The following is a 19,479-nucleotide window of genomic DNA, read 5'->3' on the forward strand; positions in this document are numbered from 1 at the left end:
CAGAAGGATGGGGAAGTGCCTTGGTTCTCCACAGCTCAAGTGACTTTAGCCCAACCCACCAACCACTATCAATTTCTTGATTCAGGTGTCTTGAATGAAAAAAAATTAACAAAATTTTGCTTCATTTAGTATGAAAAATGCTTAATGTATACACAGTGTTTAACTCTCTAGTTGTAAGTTTTTAAACTAACTTCATACATAATAAACAAAATTAAAATTATATACTGTGTCCAAGAAAACCTTGTATTGCTTGAATTTTCAGTGTGCATTTGTAAAACATTAAAATATCTTTTACGTTGAACCAAATGTATAACCAGTAAAATCATGTCTCTAGACAGATGAAGACACAACTTCTAAAGGAAATTTAAAACAGAGGATTAAGAGTTCAAATTAATTCATCATAATCTGAATAATATGAATTACTAACAATTATATAAAATCTACAAATAACTGCATATTACTGTTACCTGGTTATTCACATTTCATGTTTTTTAGGCTTCTGGAACTTAATATTAGGTTGTACTTTTATTATTCAATGAAAAGCTATTATATTTTTCTTTTTAAATTTTGTTTCACATATCTTACGTACATTTACAAGAAGCAATAAGATTATGATGCATGAAACATCAATACTAAAAATTTATTATTTTCTAAATATTGTCACATAATGTTCTGCAAATCCTACCTCTTCCATTTTTCCTTATTAGAAATGTTATGTTTATCCTGTACATATATTTCTTTTGTGTTTGTCTTTGGTTTAAACATTGTTGTCCTAAATAAAACACAGAAGAATGACATTTTGTTAATGTTATTTAATATTGTAGTCTAATTCCATATCTGACACAAAAGGTAAATGTTTATCTTGTTTTAAAGAATGAGTCTTAAAACATGTAAAAGAAAGGACTTGTACATTGGTTATAATTCAATTTGTGTCTTAGAAAGACAATCTTTATCATTATACTTTAAACACTGTTGCTGTTATTCAACAACAGAGAAAACCACATACACTGATTATATATGTACAGTAATAACAGCTTAGAACATGGAGTGCTAATCAAAACAACACTAACGTAGGTCATTATAACATTATGTATACTTTAGATAGGTGAAAATACAAATACAAATGGAAAAATAATAAACTTTTATTGAGCAAATTTTTATGAAAGTCACTAATTATATTTTAGATGAGGGACTGGGCTGTGGATTTTTCGCAAACCTAAGCTTCTTGATGATGTAAGGATTAAGAATTGATTGTCTTTACTAAGTTTTCTCTCATGAAACAATTCTTGGTAACAGGATATCATTTCAAGAACACCTCACTTTGCCTTAGAGCTCTGCTCATAGTCAGGATTGTTATCTATGAACTGATCCATGATTTGCATGATCACTGTGATGCTGTTGCTGAGAAATTTCATAGCAAGTTCTCTCACTGTTTCCTCTTCTGCATCAGAAGCTGTAGATTCACTCCGAATGCATTGCTCTGCTAATGCTCAAAGTTTGTCATTGCTTAGACTCTCACCATGGGTCTGCAGCAATTTCTTAACATCGTTCTCATTAATACCCTCCAGTTCCACTTCACTAGCTAGGTCGACAGTGTTTGGATGGCTGATTCCTTTTCGACTTCTTCCAAGTTGCTGCATACTTTTGGCTATAGCTTCTTCCACACTATGTTCATGCAGTTCGGCTTCACTTCATTCCAAGCTGCACATTTTTCTTCACGGGAGATAAAAGTACAAGAAGGCATCCTTTTCCAAAAAATACCCATTTCATCCACATTAAAACAAGTTCAAGAGAGTACTTGCCTCACTTGATGATGGCTTTCAGAGTTGTAGAAAATTCCTGGGTGCTCTTTGTATCTGCACTATCTGCCTCACATACATATGTGATACAAATGCTATGGAGGTCAGCGTGCTTTTTGAATCTATCAAACCAACCTCTGCTAGCTGTAAATGTTTCTTATATATCTCATTTTCTTCCTGAATATGTTTGAAGATGTTTTTTCTTTTTCCGTTGTTATCAGTTGGCTTTAGGGCATGTTCTGGTGTGTTTGATCATCCATCAAAATACCAAGCCTTCTCTCCATTTCTTCAAGCAAATGGCTTCTTGAACAAATTACCTTTGTTGCTGACAATTGAGGTTGTATTTCCAGAAGATTTTATCTTGTCTGCATTTTTTATAATTGTTCTTATCATGGATTTTGCCAAGTTTAAAGAAGCACCCATATCAGCTTGATGTACACTAGCTTCCAATTGCCTTAACACTTGCAGTTTCACATCCAAGCAAATGCTTTTCCTTTTCATCTTATGTGCACTCACATCACTTGCAGGCTTTCTCAAGACATGATTGCTGAAAAGCACTAGAAAATACTTGCCAAACTATGTACATACACAGCAGCTGAGTACATATATTCTGTATGAGGCACAGTGAATGACTAAACGATTGTTGGCAATGATGCAGTAATAGGTGCTCTTGGGAATTACTGAGCATGGTGCTTGTGCTGGTGTATGTGTGATATAACAAAACAGCACCTAACCAGGGCATTACTGTATATATATATGTACACATAGAATTTTTATAAAAGTAATTCCTCTTACAAGAGCATTAAGAGTAGTAAATAGCTGTAGAAAAAGATCCACTCAATAGGATAACACTAACTGCAGCCTTACCTTGGGTTGAAGTATAACCTGAAGATTTGACTTTGGAGTGAAATGTTACAGGATGAGATAATACTGAATTCTTACACGATACAAATCCTGTGGCAAAGAAAAAAATTCCCCCAATAAATTACAATCATAATACGTGATTCAATTATTATTTTTACTTCTACTAACTCTGAAAAATTATCACACAGAATTAACTGGTGCAAAATATCCTAGGTAATTTCCATCATGACATTTGTTAGAAAAAATGTCACAGTTTACAGGTGTGTTTTTGATGCTTTCAAAACTGGAGTATGTATAAAAGTTTCACCATTGTTACTATAAATAAATGTTGTCCTTAGTACAGTCAGCCAAACAATTGTTTAAAAAACTGGAAATGGAAATATAAAATTTTAGTATGGTAAGCCTATCAATGAAAGTTCTAATAATATTAGTATTTCTTTAAATAATGAATTGTAAAAAAAAAAAAAAAATAGTCTTAATGTGCTTCTTAAATACTTAATAAACAATTACATCATTATTTTTATATTTGTAAGATGAGAAAGTAAATAAAAATAACAAGCAAAAACATCTTCAATGTACATAAATGATATTGATATTACAATATTAACCACAAAATAACCTAAAACTATTAAAACGCAACTTTTAACTTTTATGTTCAACTAATTAAATATACTCCTATTATGAATTCACAAACTAGAAACTTTTACAGTAAGTACAGAGGCTCAAACAGATGTAGGAAATCCAGTTTGTGTATTGTAATTTGTCTAATCCACGTTTATAATTACTGTGCTTTGCAAATACAATATTACACAAATAGTCATATGATATGCATTACATAAGAATTTTTTGAAATTCAAGAAAACATTTGTACTATTTTGCTATGTAACTTTTAATGGCTTTAATTTCAAAATCTGTTTAATCTTCCAAGACATAAAAGTGTGTGTGTATATATATATAACCCACCTTTAAGTATTTCTTTAGATTACTTTCTACCACCAAACTATTAATCATAATCTGATACTGAGTGATATGTTCTTGATGGTTTCATCACATTGGTGAATGTCACCACATAATTCTACTTTCTTTAGGAAAAATGGCTGGCATCAATTTATTACAAAGACAGCACTAATAACAACATGTCACATATCAAACTTAACATTGTTGAATGCAAAATTGAGTCAAAGTATGCGTGTCAGAACTTTTGTTTTTTTACAGAGCTACATTCAAACTTCAATTAAGCTACTTTATTAGCAATGTATGCTAATAATCTATGCATTAAAATGTAGGTTATGCAATTCACTGACAATTTTTTAAACCTTTTTGCTATGAGTCACGAGTTCAAGGCCATGCATGACATCACATTTATTGACTTGTATTCAAAATTATATTGAACTACTATTTTATGAATTTATATCAGCAAGTTTAGAATCAAATTGTAGATTATAATTCAAATTGTAATATTATATGTGATTTAATTTCTTAATTTAGAAGTAAATATTAAAAGAACACATCCAAATATAGAATTCAGTGAGGCATTTGCTATGTTGAATACAGCACTGTTTAAAATTAGATGTTTGCACTGTCAACTGGATGTCAAGTTGTGTAAATTCATGATTAATGAAAGGTTATCTTAGGGCATAAAAAGTTGTTTCCTTTATATATGATTTAAAAAAAAAACAACCAAAATGACTAAAAACAGCAAAACACAAAATGTGAAACCATAAATTTGCATATATCTCCTCATGGACATAGCAAAACTTCATGCCAAATTTAGTGAAGATTCATTGCAAAGCAAAGTAGTGGTTTTAAAAAAAACCTGCAAAAACACTCATAACAACTGCAAAATGCAAAATTTATATTTCCCCAGACAGAAAAGAGCAATGCAGCCTATAGCTTCGGTAAGTGTTAAATTTATATTTATATAGATGGCACAAGTGCATTGGATTCACATGTAGCACATTCATGATGTCATATTTGCACCCTGAAAAAGGAGAAAAATAAAAGTTCTCCATGACAGGAAACAATAGCAAAACAGGAAAATTGTGACCCATACTGCAAATTTACATGCATAAAGAACAAAATTTCCCAAAGTTGGCAGTTGCACATCATGTAATGAAAATGTTTCCCTGGTATCATATAAGCAAGAGTTCCATTATAGTATGATTGACATGCTAGAACATAAAATAAGAACTTCATATCTTTTTTATTTTGCTGAGATATGGCTTGTGTGCCAAATCAAACACAGTGACCTTGTTCATCTCTTTCCATTTTTCTGAAATGGTTCCTTATATACTCTTACTACAGTATATGACATGTGAAAAGAGTTTCTGACCACCCTGGGTTATTTCCCCCCCCCCCTTTAGGGGAACAAAATAATAATTTAACCCAAATACCTACCAAGAAATAGCAGACTAACATGGCATGTGAATAACCAATCAACAGCTTAGAATGTCCCCAGAGTGGTTTTCTCAGCCATTTTAATCTTTGTAAAGGCTAGCATGTTCTTCTGATCCAAGATTTCAATGAGGTAGGTTGTGTCTTTAGTCTGCTGAAAGTTTCATTTCTTCTTCAAAATGTCCAAATGCAATAATATCACCATATGAAGCAAAAACAAAAGAATGCCCAAGACAGAGATAGACTCAACCCACATATACCCTCCATGACACATAGGGAGGGAATCATGGAGGAAGATGAATAACCCCAAACCTTCATCAGATATTATGTTAACTGAATCACTCAATATCCAAAAAAGCTCATTGCAAACTTATATTTGCAATGAGGTAGAACAAGGGCGCCAAACTAAAAGGCTGAACTGCACTGAGACATCTCACTCTGTCATAGCTGCCATTAAATCTAGAAGATGGTACCATTTCTATACCACAAGAACATCACTGCCCTATCCTGAACTGAATGGTTATAACCATCCAACAGGATAACTCCATGGTCAACCACCCCACAAGCTTGGAACTGGTAAGTGGTTAGGACTCCTATACTCCAGTGGAAGAAAGGCAAACAAAAAGGATTAGAGAATCCATAAGGAATACCACACCTGTGATGACCATAGTGATGTATTCAATAAAGGCATGACAGGAACGGGAAGCTATCCTCTTCTTCTTCATCCATGCTGTTCATGTGTGGTACAGTCCAGAATGGGCTTATTTATAAAGCATTTGTCACAAGATCTTTGACCCTCCAGTGATCGTATGAAACAATGAGCCACAGAAAAAGCCTGTGAATCAACTTGGAGTACAGTGTGGATTTGTGTAGAAAGAATACTTTGTCAGGCAACACCTGCCATAAAATGGGATCCAAAAGATGAGGTTCAAAAAAGGGCTCCCAAAAGATAAAAAAAAAGCATTAATAAAGGCTTAGTGGCATAGCTGCACCAAAGTCTGAAGTAATACAACAACAATGAGGAAAAAAAAAAAGGAGCATATAACTCTATCCAGATAAGGGTGAGGATTAGAAATAGAAGGAAGGAAAATGGGGAAAAAAGGAGTTACACCAATGAGCCATCTAGGTGTTTGGAAGAAAGGAATGATCTTGATAAACGAGAAGATACGTTAGGTTGTACAGCGTGCTAGTGATGTCAATAGCAACTATATCCAACTGATGTTGCCCACAGGCCAATGGGAAAATGAAATACACCTTAAGGGATAAGTGAAACAAAGAACACAAGGCAATAGACTCACATGGAAATAGTGTAAGGGAATAGAATATGACATTAATGTCCCAATTCCAAAATACTGGATGCCTAGGCATCTGACATATTTCGTTGGTTGCTTGATGCTTATTGGCGCAAAACAACAAGGCTGTCTGCACCAAAGACTGGTAAAAAGTAAAAGTAAATGTAAAATTATTAAAATATGTAAAAAGGAATCATGCTAAAACAAAACAATGTCCAATTTTCAAATTAAAATCTTGAAAAAACTTAAAAAGGCCAATGTCCCTTAAAAATTTAAAAACACAACTGAGGTGGATAGTGTCACCATCACTAATGATACTGTTAAACATCAAGGGTGAACCCATGGTAAAAATATGTCTGAAACAGTCCCATCCCTCACAGTTGTAACAATGACACAATAGTAAAATGTGGACTATTGTGAGTTGAGTGTCACACAGATTATACGTTGGTGCATCAGTCCCACATAAAAGAAAATGATGAGTTAGAAAACTGTGACCAATGCTCAGACAATTATCACTGTGACTGTGCTGGCAGGTTTCAGAAATGTTTCCTGTAAGGAAAGACACACAGAATGGTAAAAAGCAATCAGCACTTTGATGTCATCCAGATTAGAATGTAAAACTTGATAATTCCATTGTATCAAAGGTGTATTTAATCCAAAATTCCTTCTGGCTTTGACATATGACCTGCTAAGCATGTGCATAGGCCCACTAAAAAGCAATGTGGTTTAAAATTGTAAAATACATATAAAAGATATCCCAGGCCCGTTTTTGAGCCTTCTGTGCCATGTAGCAGGCAGGATTCCACCATTGAGGAGGATACAGTTAAAATGTATTGAGGTTTTAAGAATACAATAAGTTAGTCACTGCTGCTACAGTCATCTATAGATGGCTTACAGATGACAGAGAGAGAGTTGGCCTGATCCAACTTCCATTGAGGCACATGGGTCAGGTGGCATTGACCACAGCCAGTTTCTCTCAGAATGACAGGAAAATTATCACTTCTCCATGGGTTAATGTCAACCTTCTAAGAAAAATAAGAGAAAAGTGAAGGAGAGCAGACAGAGATCAACAGCTGTAAAACACTGACTAGATGCATGGAAATAAGTATAAGAACAAGTAATGAAGAGAAAAAGGTTGTGATTCAAGAGCATACACTTTATGGAACAACCCCTCTCACCAATATCTGCACCACTCAAGAAGAGATATGTCCATTAAAATACCCCAGGATTAAAAAGGGAGCCAGTAACTGCTCAAAGAGAGCATTAAGGTCCAATTGAACACAGATCTTTTCAGGAGCCAGGTAGAGAAAACAAATAGTGATGGCACAACCCAAGAAAACACAGGTGGCTACAGCTTACAAGGGTGTATCATGTGGCAAAGACAGGGTGGCCACATGCTGATTAACCAGCAGTGCCACCCCTCCATGGACTCATCCATCACAAAACCTGTCATTTCTGTACAAACAAAACTGCTGAAATGTTTCCTGTAAGAAAAGACATATAGAATGGTAAGAAGCAATCAGTGCTTTGATGCCATCCAGATTAGAACGTAAACCTCGATAATTCCATTGTATCAAAGTGGCCATTTTTATTTATGTGTAGGCTAATTGTGGGGAAAGCCCTTCTGTTTCTAATCATGTCTTTTTTTCTTTATTTAAGGGAGATCTGTTGACCTCCATGGATCCTGCCTTGGGGCAATTGAGCAGGTCTCTGTCATTAGAAGATTCCAGCAACTGAGGATGTGAACAAATGATCATTTTGCATCTTGGTGCAGAAAAGAATATGCACCCAAGGAAATGGCAGAACCCAGAACCAAAGGAAGTGGATCTTGGGGTTTGCTGGAATGAATGGTAGGGACAGAGATGGGTGTTAATGTTGATTCATCAACTTTCTTAACCATGGAGGTCAAAAGACTTTTCATATGGTTGGAGAACAATTCTTTCAGAGAACGTAGAGATCCATCTGCACTCCCATTCTAGTAGTGGAATGAAGTGCAGCAGCATACATCCAAGGTGAAGAAGTGAACAGTAGCTTTCAATCCTCTGGGTAGGAGATATTGTTTATAGTCTTCAAACATTGCACCTTTTTCTCCTCCAACCACTTAGGGCAAAAAATAGAGTAAGAGGGGTGTGAACCACTACAGTTAACACAGTGTGGTTCCATTTCACACTCATAGATGTTGTTACCTTTACCATCACAATAGCATGTTAAAGAACTACAATATGATATCTTCAAGCGACCAAACCACTGACACAGGAAACATTTGAGAGGGTTGGGAATGTATGGCCATACCTTACAGTTCAGATAAACTGTTTTTTACTGTGGCAGGAAAACATGGTGATGTAAACATTAATATCAGAATGTTAGTTGGGATCATAACTCTGTCTTTGCGAGTGGAGATTCAGTGCACCACAAAAACACCTTGGCTGGCAAGAATCTTCAATTTGGAAATGTTCTTTAAATCCCTCTTAACTATAACTCCTCTTGAAGAATTCAAAGTTGCATGGAGAGTAACCTCAGTGAGTATATCCCCAATGGCCTTTGATTTCAAGAGGAGTTTGGTATGTTGTAGTGAAGATGTTTCCACCAAAATGTCTCCATAGCATAATTCCTTACTGACTTTAGGGAGCCAGCAAACCCCTCTAAACCCTTTTGAATAAAAATGGAAGACATATGCTCTAAAGGTTTCACCTTGGGGGACATATTCATAAAGAATGGTTCAAAAGCAGAGGACAACTGAAAGGAAGTCCATGCAGTAACAAGAAAAATTAAAACTATGGGATACAACTGCCTGATATTGAGAAGACTAATGCAAAGAGCATTACATTTCCACTGATATACAACCACAGATGAAGGACAAAGAGAATGAGCTAAGCAAAATGCCACCTAAGGTGAGAAACTTTATCTCCTCCCAAGGGACTGGGCAAAAGCTAGGCTTAAAAATGGAAGAAGTGAAATGCGGAATGCAGAACCAGCAACTGAGGTTGATAAAGAAGGTATGAGGATAAGGTGAAAGAGACTGTAACTGGAGTAAGTGAGAAAACCATGATTTAGTAAGGAGTAATCTAAAGAACATTGCATGGAATGATGTGAATGAGAGACTACCCAATGAAGTAACTGGATAGGAGGATAAATGTAAAGGAACTTGTTCGACTAATCCTAGCTGAAGGCATCTATAGCTAAAGCTTAAGGATTGAAAACAGGGAACAAACACAAATGGTAACTGGTTATTGAGGGATGTAGAAAATGCATCAATATAAGTGATACCACACTGGTTGCAAAGCCATCAAAAAACAGGTGATGAAGGGACCCATCAGGTAAACCTGGTGTGGTCAAGAAGATGATCCATCACAAAGTTGAAAGCACACAGTACTTAACATGCTATCAAATAATTGCGATGGTTGTGAGCCCAGAAGAGAAGATCCAAGGTGAGAAAACACAGGGATCATTATCAGGTCTCCCAATGGTGACTGATATGAGCTACCACTGTTGAACTGTTAAAGTGGATCATGAATAACCAAAACCTGGAGAAAGGGGAAAAAATATCCAAAGCCTGATAAACAGCAAGGAGTTCAAGGACATTGATGTAAAGAGAACTTCCCTCCACAGACCATTGACCTGAAGCCACTAGGTGATGAACCCATGCACCCCAGCCTTGTAGGGATGTAATCATGAACAGATGTAAATCTGGCTGCAGAGGAAAAAGTAGGATACTTGCTGAGATATTAGCATTTTCCAACTACCATCAGAGATCATCCATAATATAGGAAGGAAGGGTGAGGAGAAGAATCTGAACAAGGTTCCATTCGTTGTGAAGGACCCACTGAAGGGACCACATATGAACCTGACTGAAGGGTATGAAAAGAGTCATCAAAGACCACATCCCAAAAGGCAGTAGAGCCTAATGAGCAGAAAGTGATGGAACAGACAAGGCATCTGAATGGCCAATTCAAAGAACAAAGCCAGAGAGGAGAAGGTTGGGTCTAACTATGAGGAGTGTTGAAGATAACACCTATATCAACAAGGTACTGGGAAGGATGAAAGAAGGGCTTACCCAATTTATCAACCAACTTACCCAAGCAGCTCTGAGAAGGAGCTTACAAGTATGAAAGACTGAATCCTGTTCAGAATGAGTGAGAAGAAGCCATGAAAGCATGACCCCAAAGCATGAAGATGTTATGTGATGGTTTGCACCACCCGACAAAAGACAGAGGGTGCCAAAGCCATCTTGAATGGTAGGGCTCAATATTGGTACACCACCCCATAATGAACAAACCCAAAATATGGACAAGAATGCTCTGAGATGGGAATAGGCAGATAAGCATAGAAGACATCCATCTTGGTCATCCAAAGACTAAGAGGAAAACCCACCAAAGAGCAAGGTAGGATTTTATGATGAATCGTAAGAAGTGAGAGAAATGATTGGGATGGAACAGATCAATGACTGGTCTACAGTCCCTGATCTTTTTAGGAATCACAAACAGATGGGAGTAGCACCTACCCATTCCTGAACTACCTAGGGTAGGTTGAATAGCCTGTTGTTGAGGTCTACCAACTTGAAAAGACACTGGCACAATAAGTGATCCTAAAGAGGAGTAAAGGAAACAGGCATGTTGGATAAGGGAGGAGTAAAAAACATGCATGATGAAACCTGAAAATACTCTGTGAACCCAAATATCAGATATGAAAGAGCTCCACCAATGAATAAAGGCAATCAGACAAGCTTTCACCAGACCTAAATTCCTTAGATAGTTAATAGTTAGGTGGCATCATGGAAACAAGAAACAAGCAAGAGAGACAGGAGTTGGTGGTATGTTGAGTTCAAGTTTGGATAAACAAGCCAACGTGGAAGTTAGGAGGAAGAGGATGCCTCCAGAAAACTCCTCAATGTTCCGATGAAGAGCCTCAGACAGTAAATAAAGAAAAAGCATCACAATAGTCATTATGGTAAAATGAAGATGGAAATACAGGGCACCTGTTAGATAACTAGAAGATTCAGAACCTAACCTCCAAAGAGGCAGATCCAAACCAAACACCTGTTATTCCATATAAGGACAGTCTACTCTATGATAAGAGAGGGCAGACTGAACCAAAACCCATGGAGAATGAGGTGTGCTAATGAGAAGCAAAGTGCTCAGCATGAACCCTAATATCAGGGGACAGGGGAAAACTGAGTAAGGTTTGGAGGTAGAATTATGTTAAAGGGGAGGACTTGAATCAGAAAAAAATAGAAGCAACAGGAAAACATCGTACACCTGATAAATAAAATCTGAAAAGACAACAAGAGCTGAACAGAATACTTAGGCAGGGTACAGGAAAATACAGTAAACTATGCAAGGCAGGATGGACAAAAGACCAAGATCTTCATCAGTATAACCAGTATTAAAAGACTCAGGAGGAAAAGGGGTAACAAGAGGAGACAAAAATTGTCCCACATAGCACTAAATCTCCTCATAAATAAATGCCAATAAATCCCCCTGGTGAGTTGCATACATCTACAGCCTGGAATTTGGCATCAGACAAATGAGATGGATCCAAAGTGGCAGCATAAACTTCAGAATTAATGCTTAACATTGAACAAACAAGATAAAGATTTGGTAACAAAACATTGGTATATAAGTGCTTTCAAATGAAGATTAAATTAAGGTAAGGCCACTCTGTGGCAGAAATTCATCTTAACTCAAACACTGCTAAATAAGAAGTGATGTTTTGACAGTGGTGCATAAAGGAAGTCACATATGTCACATGATGGTGGTGCTCTGCTACTGGTAGAAAAATGACATGTTGATTTGCATCACAGGCATGTTGAAATTTCTTATTCCAATAGGAAGGATGTGTGTGTGTGGAAGGCCTGTGGGATGCATTACAAAAAACATACGTATATAAAGGGCAGCATAAAAAAGGGAAAAACTAATCTTGTCAGCAGAGGGAAGTGCTGTATCACAATACCCAGATATTTCTACAAGGGGCATGTCATAAGGGTTCTGCTTGAATGAATGTAACAATTAAATTTATGGTTTGAAAACTATCATGGTACTCCTTGCAGATTTTTAACAGTATAGAACAAAGCTAGCAAGGAGATAGCATATCATAGCAGTATATGCTAGAAGAAATTAATTTAATAGGACTCCACAAATATACCTTCATAAAAACAGTGTTTAAAACTATATATTACATTTTGTTGCCATGCCATGGCCCAAAAGGTGTAGGAAACTGTTAAAAGATCAGACAAATTGCTGCAGACTTGAAATGTTCCCCAAACACTGTCAAGTACACTATAGGTTGTGAGACCAGGACCAGTAAATTTGAAAATAGTAAAAGTGGAGGCAAAACACTTAAACTTAATGATACAAATGTTAAGTATCTTCGTTTATGCAGCCTTCAGGACGGAAGGAAGACTGCCACTGATTTCAAATATGAGATAAATGATCATGTATCAAATGATAAAAGTGTCCAGATCTACAGTATTAGGAAACCTCAATTGGAGTGGTGTATTTGTTTGTGTAGTAGTCAAAAAACGTTTATTTCAATCTTCAAATATTGTCTACAGACTATAATTTGCTAAAAAGGTACAAAAACTAGATTGTTAATTATTGATAAAGGTTGTTATAGATAGTTGAGTCCAAGTTTAAAATATCTTATTCAAAGCACGCCTACCATGAAGCACGGAGGAGATAGTGTGATGGTTTGGGGATGTTTATCTGCTGAAGTGACAGGAGATATTTAAAAAATAAATGGAATAATGGACTAGCATAAGTTTGTTTGTTTTTGAATTTCTCACAAAGTTACACAAGGGCTAAGTTGCACTAGCTGTCCCTAATTTTGCAGTGTAAAACTAGAGGGAAGGCAGCTAATCATCACCACCCACTGCCAACTCTTGGGCTACTCTTTTATCAATGAATAGTGGGATTGATCATCACATTATAATGCCCCCCACAGCTGAAAAGGTGAGCATGTTTGGTATGACAGGGATTCGAACCTGCGACCCTCAGATTACGAGTCAAGTACTTTAACCACCTGGCTATGCTGGGCCACTTGCACAAGCATCATCAGATACTGATTCATCATGGTATACTCAGTGGTTTGCATATTATTGGTAAAGAATTCTACAACCAAGAAGATAATTGCCATAAACACTCATTCAGTGTATGCTAAAATTACTCAGCTGAGAAAGAAACTGTTGAAGTAATTTAAATGACACAGTGTCAAACACAGAGCCCCAACCTCAACTCAATTTATCACATTTGAGATTTGATAGATCATAAACTTGACAAGTTTATGGAAACATATTAGAGATATTTGGAGTAAAATCCCAAAGAACACTTTGATTAAATATGTTTTAATAATGCCTGAAAGACTGTCAGCAGTTACCTAAACTTAATGTGAGCACACAAAATATTAACTGTATGCTGAATTCATTCATTTTCACTAAATTTCTGTCATACTATTTATGAAGATTAATAAAATTTTGATGTTTCACTTTGGATTTACCTTCTGTCTTTCTTTGAAAATAGCCTGAAATTTAATTTTTTTACTTTGTCCTAACACTTTTGCCTTGTACTCTATCTAGAGATAGACCTAGCATTACAAAAATATCAAATGATGCTGTTACCTACGACATTCCTACTGTTTGAGGGTTAATGATAATGTTTAAGTTAAACCATACAATGTGTTAATATAACATGAAATAAAAGTTAGTATATAATATGGAGTCTATTACACGAGTTGCTAGTTAAAATATGATAAAATTGGTCAATAACATAATCACTGTAATATCACAAAATATTATATCATGATTTAAAAGAAGTTTGTAAAAAAGCAAATAAGACTTACTACGTTTCTGTGACTTCCTCGAACATTTTATCTTTAGTTCTAATCTTAGAAGAGAACTTGAACCTGGTGGTTTACTGTAAATGTTGGAAAAGTTCAACAATCAAATAGCATCATACATTAAACAGACATTTCATGTGCAAGGTACTAGAATCATGACTGGAAAAATATTGATACAGACAGTTAAACTTATTCATTAAAATCATTAACAAAGCTTCAGATTCTATAACAGCACCAAGCCTACTGTGTACTAATAACTCATTGAAAACATGTACCAATTTTATTTTGAATAAACACATTTACCATGAAAGAAATGATAACTCTTCTTCATTTACAGCCTCAGAATCTTTCAACTCTAATGAACTAAACATGTTGTTCAAATACTCTTGATGACCAAGCTGTAAATCCATTTTAACTACCCAAAGTTCTTCTCCTAATAAAGGAACCAAGATAGCACAGACCTAGAACATAAAAAAATGTAAACTTAATTTGAATAGTGTAACAAGGTTCACTTCCAGAAAGACTACAAAAGATACACTAAAAAAAAGCTGTATATAATGAAAGTACCATCCAGTTTAAATGAAAATATATGATAGTACTTCTCTGAAAATGCAGTTAAACCATTAAAATCATGCATTAAAAGCATACCACATTTAACAAATTTGAATACTTTCAAACAGCAAAATATCATGCAAGCCTGGAAATAATTTATTATCTGATAAAATGTTCTACAAAAATATAAATTGAAAATTGGTGCTTAGCATTTCCAACAACAATAGAGTTAATGAAAAAATGATATAAAATAAATAAAAGTGCACTGGTATATAAGGTATATTTATTTACTTTTATAGACATGTTTTCCAAGTGTCATGATCATTTATTACTAATTTTATACATTTGTAAGCAGTGTTTTCTTCTCATTTTTACATTGCAGCATCTATTAATTGAAATCTTTGCTGTTGCACAGAAAATATGAAATAATCACCACCTGTTTTAACAGTGTTGGCAGACGATTTAGAAAGGCATTAAAACATTAAATAAAAAAATATTGTGATGAATAGCAACATTAAAACCCTTAAAACACAACTCCATATTACAGGTACTGAATTCTGTAACAGATGCTATTATAAATAATCACTATTAATATACAATATATAATGAAGTATTACACTAATATCATGTATGTGATTGAACAAACAAATTTGATGCCACAATCACACACACACACAGATATGTACATACACAATTATATCTATGGGAAAACTAAGATATCTTAATTAATCTCATTGGTTGATTGTTGAACTGAAGCTGATTTCTAACAAAGCTTGACTGAGCCTCCTAATATATGCCTTAAAAAACACAACTTTTGGCTTATTACAAAAGATGCACTGTTTGTGTAAAGCTGAATAAAATCATTGTAACTTTATATTACTGAGTTTTAAATCACAAGTCCATACAAAGTAGTTCTTAAGTTCAAATTATTTCCATAAGATAAATATTTTTCCAAAATAAGTAATGAATATCTTGATTAGCTTTCAGTAAACAATAAAATTCTTTTATACACAAAAAAATCAGATATCAATTAAGTATTTTTACTAAACATTTGTTTGCGTTATGGAGTCAGAATCTTACACATGCTCCAACTAGCCAAGGTGCAATGTGATTAAAAATTATTTCTTTAATTTTATAATTTTAAAATTTCATTTGCATAATGACTAGAACTTTCTAAATGTATATTGAGTCTTCATTCCATAACATTTTATATTTTCTCTGTTCTTTTTACTGTATTTTTATTTACTTCAAGTATTCACAAAACAATAACATACATAAAGCATACAATGTCTAATCATTATAATTTAACAGTCTTTCTAACTAGGCTAAAAATGCTGGCTGAGCTAAACTTAGCAATAACAACTTTGTTATATTGTTTTATATGCTGCATATTTTACTACTAACTTTACTTCTTGTAAATGGATATTCAACAAACTTGGTGAAGAAGTTCATTGGATCTATGGGGTGGTACACACAAATTTTCACTGTTGCAATTTTTATGGGCATTTCTTACCACAACCTCAATCCCTGTGGAAGGATCTTCACCAGGTCCATGGGGAGACAGATACATATTAACTTTTAGTTTTACTATTGTGGTTTTTATGAGTTTTTTTTTTTTTACTGATACTTTGTCCCTTGTTGATAGATCATCACCAAATTTTGCAAGAAAATTTGTTGGGTCTATGCACAGATAAGTGCAAATTTGTGGTATTTTGTTGTTTTTATGAGCAATTTTTTACAATTACATACAAAGAAAACAACTTTTCATGTTATAAGATAACCTTTCATTAATGAAAAATTTATACAGCTTCCATCCATCTGACATGTACTCCAGTTATGTGGTAATAAAATAGTTATATTGTACATATATTTCTGTCAAAAAGTCATGACATTTGCATTTTCACCTACCCCTATCCAGAGGGTTAGTAAAATAAGTGAATTTCAACTAGATATATTAAAAGTGGCAACTATTTAAAGGTATCATAAAAAACTGAGAAACATATATACAACATGGTCTCTTGGCACTCATGCTTGTTCAAGCTCTTAATTTCCATGTGGTACACAGATATTATTATACTAATCTAATTAAACAGAAATGCATTTTGCGTTGTTAATGTAATAATCAAATGAAGATATCTAACATTTTAAAGTAACCATACCGTAATGTTTTCTTTCCTTTCTACAGACAGAGCAGCAGTCTTTATTAAACCAACAGTCCATGAAGCACATGAAGGATCAGAAACAGGTAGCTGCTCTATACCAGTACACAAATTAATTTCATAAAAAAGCAAAGTTCCTTAAATAAATATATTAATATTAATCAAAATACAAGATGATAAAAAACATTCAACGAAAAGGTTAAAAGCTGCTTTTTACAATGTTCTTAAAACTTGGGGAGGCCACTTTCTTTCAATAATCCTCCCAAATGCATGTTATGTCAGTTTTTTTCTAAATTGATGAATTTAGAATGCTTTATATTCCATTTAATTCTCTACTAGATACTATTTCCTTTATTATTTTTATATACTAATAAGAAGTGTAATTTAACGTTCACAAACTAAGCATATATTATTTGTTATAAGATTTCTTTTTGTGTAGATTGAGGTAATGTTTGAGACATCTTCCATGCACAGAAAATACCTGATGAGTTTCCTATTGGTAGCATTTTGATCTATATGCCGAGGCTTTCAGAATAAAGAATCATACATCATTGAAAGAAAACACACCAGGCGGTTTTCCTATCATAGAAGATTCCTAGCACTGAACCTACAAATATTGTGCAAAAGTGTTATGGCAATAGAATATTTTGTCATTCTATGGAGCTTATTCTTATATATCATTACATAATGTAAATTTCAGAACTATGGTAATACTTCACTGATCCCTGTTGACGACTGAATGAGCCAGGGTGAAAATACCTTTTCTACAGAATTCCCATATAATTTTACCAAGAACATGTCATAAGATATCTGCTTGAATGAACATACTGATCAAATTTATGGTCTAAAATAACTGTCATCGTTCCCCATGCAGTATCTTATCTGTAGAGAAAGAAGCTACTAAGGAGCTAACACCTAATACCAGTATATGCTAAAAGAAATAAATTTAATAGTGCTCAAATAAAACTTGATAAAAACAATATTTAACACTATATATAAAGTTTTGTTGATATGGCATGGCCCAAAAATTATAGGGAATTATCAGAAGACTAGAGAGTTCATGTAAAATTTTTTGTGATGTTGATTGGAATTTGAGAAATTGCTGCAGAATGCTTTTATTATATTATTATTTATTTTATGTAATCTAATCTTAAAAACCTAAAAGATCTCTAATTTTACATTTTGTTACTTTTATAATAATAAAGAATAAACATGAAAACCAAGAAATAAAGTACATTCCCAATCTCCTTTTTTTCTTGCTATCAATTATCAAAGATATTTAAACCTACCTTTTTTGTAGTAATGGCAGTATTACACTAAATAACTTTTATTTAATTAAATTATGCACCAAAAAACATAGACTAATACCACACAAAAAGTAGATAATTTTCCCCGACTCTCAAAATTTTCCGGGCTTTCTAAATAGGCAACAAGAGCCGTTACAAATTCATTCAAACTAATCATTATCTCTCCCGTGGAAACAATGTTTGTACTAACAGTGAAATTGACATTCCGAAACAACATTATACAATACAGTTGCCCTCCAGTGACTCAGCGGTATGTCTGAAGACTTACAATGCTAAAAACCGGGTTTTGATACCCATGGTGGGCAGAGCACAGATAGCTCATTGTGTAGCTTTGTGCTTAATTCAAAACAACAACAACAATACAGTTTGATAGATGAAAACCTTGTCTTTCTATAGGTTATATGTAATGTAGGAGGGGGTATGATGTTCTATTTGATATACCTCCAACAACTAAAATTAAAGGCTATAAAAAACTGTGGTTTGTTTGTGCAGTAAAAGTATATAGTAAGTAATTTACATTTAGTTTTCTTACTCTTTCAAAAGGTGATGGAAAACATAGAGAAACAAGATGCCCAGACAAATTATGTTACATGTGTCACATTAGAAGTAATTCAGGATTTTTTTAAATATTGTCTTGAAGAATTAGGAACTTAAAACTTAAAGGCTATTAAAATACAGATTACTAGCTAGAATTTTATGCTTTTCTAATTGGTATAATAAAAACAAAATGTAGTATAATAAAATTTGAATGTAAGACACTAAAACCTTGTGACATGTGGGTCAAGAAGGTTAAAACACAAAGCTAATGTTGTGGTGATTTGTTTTTGTAAAATACATAGAAAACAGTTACTTTTTTGTTATTACTTAGAAAATCATCTAGGTAGGTAATAAGCATGAAATAATAACTCTTTGTGGTGCAGAGAAGTAACATTTATGAAATAAAACTATATCCAAAATACTGACACTTCAAACATATATCATGACAACTATTGAATATTTTTGAATCTCAATTAGATATTTGGGGCCAATTTTCAATTCATATCAAAATAAAATCCATTGTGTAACATAATTTGATACTATGCTATTACTCATCACACCTTGACATAAATGCCAGGTTTCACACGTGCTTATTAGTAAAATTCAATCCTGGTAAAAACTAACAACATCATTTACTACTAGTCCAATTTGTTGAAAGACATTTTACAATAAAGTACCATATATATCACTAAAACCAATATAATTAGATAGTAGTTATATCATTATATCTTATCTATATATTTTT

At 34.0% G+C, this 19,479-nt stretch overlaps 1 protein-coding gene across 1 annotated transcript in view; it reads right to left on the bottom strand.

The window, feature by feature from the left end:
* Window positions 1-1,490: 1,490 nt before the first annotated feature.
* LOC143223961 (uncharacterized) overlaps window positions 1,491-19,479 on the bottom strand; it is a 36,585-nt gene continuing 18,596 nt past the window's right edge. The window contains exons 10-15 of the mRNA XM_076452429.1: window positions 16,891-16,985; window positions 14,483-14,640; window positions 14,183-14,256; window positions 2,667-2,753; window positions 2,117-2,356; window positions 1,491-1,684 (exon numbers count right to left, since the gene is read on the bottom strand). Coding sequence (XP_076308544.1) covers window positions 1,491-1,684; window positions 2,117-2,356; window positions 2,667-2,753; window positions 14,183-14,256; window positions 14,483-14,640; window positions 16,891-16,985 — 848 coding nt within the window. The remainder of the gene's footprint in view (window positions 1,685-2,116; window positions 2,357-2,666; window positions 2,754-14,182; window positions 14,257-14,482; window positions 14,641-16,890; window positions 16,986-19,479) is intronic.

Source organism: Tachypleus tridentatus, chromosome 8, assembly GCF_004210375.1.
Source record: "Tachypleus tridentatus isolate NWPU-2018 chromosome 8, ASM421037v1, whole genome shotgun sequence".
Lineage (NCBI taxonomy): Eukaryota > Metazoa > Arthropoda > Merostomata > Xiphosura > Limulidae > Tachypleus > Tachypleus tridentatus.